At 40.9% G+C, this 6,445-nt stretch overlaps 1 protein-coding gene across 1 annotated transcript in view; it reads right to left on the bottom strand.

The window, feature by feature from the left end:
- Positions 1 to 3,232: 3,232 nt before the first annotated feature.
- The window catches only part of ASB4 (ankyrin repeat and SOCS box containing 4), a 57,388-nt gene continuing 54,175 nt past the window's right edge, over positions 3,233 to 6,445 (bottom strand). The window contains exons 4-5 of the mRNA XM_023750668.1: positions 3,852 to 3,965; positions 3,233 to 3,644 (exon numbers count right to left, since the gene is read on the bottom strand). Of these exons, the coding sequence (XP_023606436.1) occupies positions 3,456 to 3,644; positions 3,852 to 3,965 (303 nt within the window). The 3' untranslated portion in view covers positions 3,233 to 3,455. The remainder of the gene's footprint in view (positions 3,645 to 3,851; positions 3,966 to 6,445) is intronic.

Raw genomic sequence — 6,445 nt, 5'->3', positions numbered from 1 at the left:
ATTATAAAATACTGTATAAATATTATGCAGTTTTATTGTAATTATTATTCTATGGGAAGAACAACTGGGAGACGTTCAAGAAAATCAGTTCTCAAATGTCTCCCATCTCTAACTTTCTTGAATGTCTCCCATCTCAAACAATTTGGTTCTTGACCAAGTTGTTCATGGCAAAATGTCTCGGTTGTCAAACAAAACTTTGGTCCTCATACCAACAAAACTTTCATGCTGATACCTGTGTGCCAAAAGAGAGAATGTGCGAGTATTAGTCAGTTTACTGCTAAACTTCGTGTTGTTAACATCTCAGGAAATTGTGCTGTGAATATTTTTGTGTGTCTTTTTGTGTTGGTCTGGAATTAATTAATTCAATTTACATTATTTCCAATGGGAAAAAAATGATTCCATTTTCGAACAGCCTTCTGGAATGAATTAAGTTTGAGAACCAAGGTTCCACTGTAATTGGATTCTTTTTAAAAAGTTTTGAACATGCCAGTTTCAAACTTCATGAAGTTTTCACAAACAATCAGACGAGTAACAAAAACATAAGCCTCAGCTGCTTTTCCCCACATTGCTCGCCCACTGCAAATGGGTTGCCACTTTCCTCATCTCTATAATCAGCTTTGACTGTTGTGTTTTTTATTAGGAGCCACTGGGTTCAGGAGGGCAGGGCAAAGTAGCAATGTAACACTGCGTGGTTAAAAAATTGAACACAAGTGTGTCTAGATCCTGAGAAAGGGAGAAAACCAGATAGGTCAGTGGTTCTCAACCTTCCTAATGCCGCAACCCTTTAATACAGTTCCTCATGTGGTGGTGACCCCCAACCATAAAATTATTTTCGTTGCTACTTCATAACTGTAATTTTGCTACTGTTATGAATCATAATGTAAATATCTGATATGCAGGATGTATTTTCATTGTTACAAATTGAACATAATTAAAGCATAGTGATTCATCACAAAAACAATGTCATTATATATGTGTTTTCCGATGGTCTTAGGCGACCCCTGTGAAAGGGTCGTTCAACCCCCAAAGGGTCGTGACCCACAGGTTGAGAACCGTTGAGATAGGTGATCTCATATCAAAGGTGCTTTCTCAAGTGTAACTTACAAAAGAGAGGCTTTTTTTAAGGCCATTAAATGACTATTTACAGAAACTAACAAAAGCATCAGGAGCTTATAATTTCCTCTGTGGCTATGGCCCAGGATTGTGTGAATGGTTAGAATGAAGAGAAATGAAAACCCCAGGAGGAATGAGATGGTGATACTCCGGAGAGAATGACCCTACAATTTCTTTATTGTTATTAAAACACTCTTGTTCCTATCACAATAGCTTGCATTTTTGTGTTGGCCCTTTTCTTTCTTTTGAAAACATTCTTTATTTCCAGGAGCATCTCCTAATTCTCTTTTCGTTCTAAATGTCGAAGAAAACCATGAAACACGTAGAGTTCTTCAGGGCAACTGCTGAAAAGTCGGTTAGGAAAAGATCTTCTCAGTAAATAAGCAACTCAGGAAGATGAAAGGAAACAGAAGAGCTTTATTGAAGTCCTCCGAATAAATGTTCGGAGATGAGAGAAAAGAACTTTAAACCCATGAATAAACAATTTGAAATAGGTAGTCATGTATTTTACCCGACGTGTAAGTACAAGCAAGCAGACTGAGAAACAACGTTTCCCCATGGAAGGAACATCGTCTCTCTCTGTCCGCAGCATCAGCATTATTGCCCAAGTCAGTGCGTCACAAATGTGTCCGCAAGAATAGTCCTGAAAGTGGCGGCCAGCATGGACCTGCGCTCAGTGTTCTGCCATGTGGCCTAACAACTTGATGTCAGCAAACAGTCTTCTGAAGGATCGTGTTGTATATGAACAGTTCATACAAATTCAGCATTCTATTCCACAATATAGGTCTTGCCTTAGTACAAAATATTTCTCCCAAAATTTTGAGTAAAACTGATGCTCCGAGAAGATTGTTGTATCCACCTATGATTTTTCCTACAGGGCGCCTGGACTATGAGAATCCCAGTTTAGGAACACATTCTAAGAAACACATTCTAAGTGGATTACTTAATATCATCTCTACTCAAAACGCAAGCATCTAACATTAAATAAGGTGGAGAACCACACAAATGAAAGAAACCTGCTCACAACTGGCAAACTGATTTGTGTGTGCTTAATGACTTCTGCTCTGACATCTAAAAAGCATTACCAAGCGATCAGCAAGAGGAAAAAAAAAAAAAGCAAGTTGGCCTCATTAACCATGAGGTCCAGATGTCTGTCATCTATATTTCTCTTTCAGCAAACCACTAACTAACAAGCCTGTCTAACATACTTCTCTTTCCAACATTTTCAAACTTCTATCATTTTCAAAAAAGTCTTTTTCTTTGCTTTCTACAGCCAGCCATTGCTAGCAAAGCACTCCTGACCTTCTAGCAAAAATGCTCTGAAATGTCAGTCTGTTACATAAAAAGACGAATGTAATAAACTTAAGTCTTTCCCTTCACATTAAACAGGAAATCATGCTGAAATAAAACAATACCTAGATGGGTGGAGAAACTTAAAGTGATTACATTTCCACTCACAGCAGCAGGAGACACCCCCCGACCCCACATCACACAATCCCTTCACTCCATCTTCATGCTTAAAAGAAAACCACACTTCGTGTCAGAAACACGGCTTTGGAAGGCAAGCACTATGAATGAGTCAGCACCTGTACTCTTGCCCCTGACATTTGACCCTGCAGTTCCCTGCTTGTATGTCCAGATCCTCTGCTGAATGGGGAGATCCTGGAGGGCAGGAGTCCTTGCTTCGGGCTCATCTTTGCATCTCCAGTCTCTGGCTCAGTGAGAGTGTGTTGAAATGTCCATTTCTGACTATTAAGTGGACTGGCCTTTGTTTTTCATTTCTAAGTTGAATAAAAGATCTCCCCGTTTGGACTACGTTCACATGCTTTCTTCGCTAAGAACAAGGTGAGGAGTTCGGTGTGGGTACAGGAGTGTGCAAAACCAGCAACAGTCATAATCTGCCAAGTGGGAATGGGGGCAAGGCACCAAGATTAAGAGGTTAAGAGGCGGATCACAAAGCCTGCTATTTTGCCAAATGAACAGTAATGTAAACTTATCACCGATAAGGGAGATTGGTTGTAGGAAACTCTGGGTCCCATTTCAAATGAGATAATATAGGAACATTTTACAAAAAATATATCAGGCACCTAGTAAGAGCACCTATAGTAACCCTGTTAGTTATTATTGTTCTGTCTGTACCTTCTGGATACATTCTGGCTTTGCTTCGTTATCTCCCCTCACCATGAAACCCTAGGATCAATGACATGACATAGTGTTTGTAAAGTGTTTTGAAATCCCTGAAGTGTTATAATCAACCCAAGTACCATTTTATTTATGTAAACGGTGTCTACCTGGCGAGTCCACTTAAATATCTGGGATTGGGAACCTCTGTCTCATAAGGCTTAATAAATGATTCCCTCTGGCTCTAAAAGCAAGTACTTTTTCAATGACAATGGGAGGGAAAGCAGAGGAATTACTCTGTGACATCTGTTGTGTAACGTTCTTCGGATGGCGCATCTCGATAAATGCATGAGAGTCCTTGGAGAGTTACTGCACACAGTGAAGAGAGAGTGGTAAAAGTCCCAGTGTCTCTGAAAAGGAAGGGAAGGCAGGTTACAGTCAGAAAAGTCCCACCGTTGCCATCCAAAGAAATCAACAATGATGATTTGAGGCCTGACTTTCTACTTAATGGCAGCTTTCTAGGGTCTCCTATGGTAAGACAAATGCTTTTCTGTACTTGCATTTCGGTCTGGAAGTACTTTGCAGTGAAAACCAGAGGAAGTGAATTGATTCTTTACCTCCAAGTCATCATCAGGGATAGCCCGTTTCCACTTCACATTCCACTTGATGTGTTCGTAGGCATTGACTACAACTTCGATCGCTTTGGGACAGGAATGGCAAGCCTGGATCACCTGCAGATGAGGCAGAGTTTCGTTTATTTAATGCACATCGATGACTCAGTCATTCCACTCACAGAGGCTTCATGAATGTATTGACCTATTGGGCTCCTTGGAATGCTGCAATGCTTTTGAGAAGTCTCATGACTTTAAGTATCCACACACCGCCAGCCTCCATGGCGGATGGATTAATAAAATCAGACTAATTTCCTTCACCATCCAGAAGTAAGTGAAAAAAGAAGTTCTAACCAAGAAGGTGGGAGCCTGCTGAGATGCATGCCCTGCCCTTACAGCCCTCACACCTCCCAACAGCTTCTGTGACCATCAGAAGACCTGTCGCTCCTTTCTGCCAAGATGGCCCTATCGGTGGAAATCCTTTGGGTGTGGGCTATTTTCATTTCAAAGTGACCCAGCTGGCTCTTCAATGTGACCCACAACTGGGCCACAGGAAACCTGTATCTCTATCCTATCAGCAGCAGCAAAAGCACCCATGATTCCCAATTTTATCACCTTCATTTCTTTTGCCACCAGGCAAGCAGCTTCTGCCACGGACTTTCTCCTTTACATTTTCTCATCATGAGTTATACATCAATTTCATTTTCCCCTTGAACATATCAAGCTCTTTGCCGAGTTCTCTGAAAGCCTCTCTCACTGGAGGTGAGATGAGGAGGAAGCCCCCCAACCCTACCACTGTAAGGAAGGCATGCCTCTGCACTAACTTTCTCCAGAGAAATGTCTCCCTTATCTTAACCTATTGTCCTTGGGGAAGAAGTCACAAAACTAGTTTTCCTGCTCTCCTTTACCAGTCCCTCATAGTCCCTCATAGGTGGTCTGGTATTGCATTTTTCAATGTGCTAATAAATACCTAACATCCTGGGTCCCTCAGAGAGATTGTAATTTTAATACCGGTGTGTGTGTGTGTGTGTGTGTGTGTGTGTGTGTGTGTCCAGATCACCTGATTGGAGGTCAGTCTGAATGGAGGGTCCATGTCGGAAAGCAAAAGATAAGAGCAGGTAAGATGGAGTCAGTGGACAGTACATCTGGAATGCCAGTCTGAGGAGCTAGGGATTGACTTAACAGGCAATAGGAGGAGGTTATTACATATTCTTGACAAAAAAAGAGTTATATGCAACCAATTCATTGCATTGGGAAGCCTTCTTGGGCACTATGTTAGCACTATGGCACTATTCTGAAAAGTTCATGACCTGCTTTTTGTCATTAAGGAGTTTGCAACCTACTTGAGGAGAAAAGATATAGGTATTTGAAGTTGGAGACAATATAAGCCAGTAAATAATAAGGGACTATGTGATGAAGATCGTCAAGTGTCCCTTGAGCACCATGAGCAAAGCACCCAATGGTTTCTCAGCTGGTCTCACTGTTAATCATGAGAATGAAGGGTAAGTGAAACTTTGAGAAAGAATCGGGGCTTAATGACTAATCAGATATTGGGAATAAAGAATGCAACTTTGACATTTGAGATCAAGGAATAAGGAAACTGGAAGGTCAGACTAATTTGGAGATGGGCAGATGTGGAGCAGGAGAATCTTTCATATGCAATGTCTTCATGGCAATCAAAAATGTACATGGTAGATTCTCCTATACAGGCAAGGTGAAGATGGAGACTTTTGTACCATCAGAGAATGTGCTGGCTAAACCTATGATGCTCAATAATACTATACGTGGGTATAAATGGAAAAGATAAAGGACCATGGTATGAGGAATCTGAAGCTAGCAACATGAGGTCACTGAGTGTATGGTTGGGAAGAAATGTGCAGTAACATCATTATATAGTGTTTCCACCATATAGACACAATAGATGCAAATAACATCAACAGTATAGATAATTAGGAGCTAAAGCGTTTTGAATATTTGTTACCTTTGTTTTTAGTACACTTTATTTGTTGGCTTATATGATTTAAGTTTGCACAATGGTTGCGTTTAACAATAAGCTTACAAAATTTAACCACCAGCTCTCATGAGCTACTGTGAGCCAATGCCAGCATACAGCTGCGTTTGGTTGTGCCTGTCTTTAAGAAGCACAGTCATAAACCATTGAAACTAAATGTATATATTAAAGCTCCAAACCAGTGAAGGCATTAGAATCATCCTGTCCAGTGGCTGGGTCCAAATAAGCACTGCCAGAGGCTAAAACCAACAGTAGTTAGCATAAATGCAAAAAGACCCATTGGAAGGCCAATGGACTTTGATATTCAGCAGGGCTGAAGATCAGCATAATATTGCCCTGCTGTGGACTCAGTGGCTGAAGGCAATTCCCTAACCCCGTGGTCGGCAAACTGCGGCTCTTGAGCCACATGCGGCTCTTTGGCCCCTTGAGTGTGGCTCTTCCTAAGCCTTAGGAGTACCCTAATTAAGTTAATAACAATGTACCTACCTATATAGTTTAAGTTTAAAAAATTTGGCTCTCAAAAGAAATTTCAATTGTTGTACTGTTGATATTTGGCTCTGTTGACTAATGAGTTAGCCGACCACTGATC

The sequence above is a fragment of the Myotis lucifugus genome, unplaced genomic scaffold (assembly GCF_000147115.1).
Source record: "Myotis lucifugus unplaced genomic scaffold, Myoluc2.0 scaffold_15, whole genome shotgun sequence".
Taxonomy (NCBI): domain Eukaryota; kingdom Metazoa; phylum Chordata; class Mammalia; order Chiroptera; family Vespertilionidae; genus Myotis; species Myotis lucifugus.
This window is presented reverse-complemented; position numbering and strand designations above follow the sequence as displayed.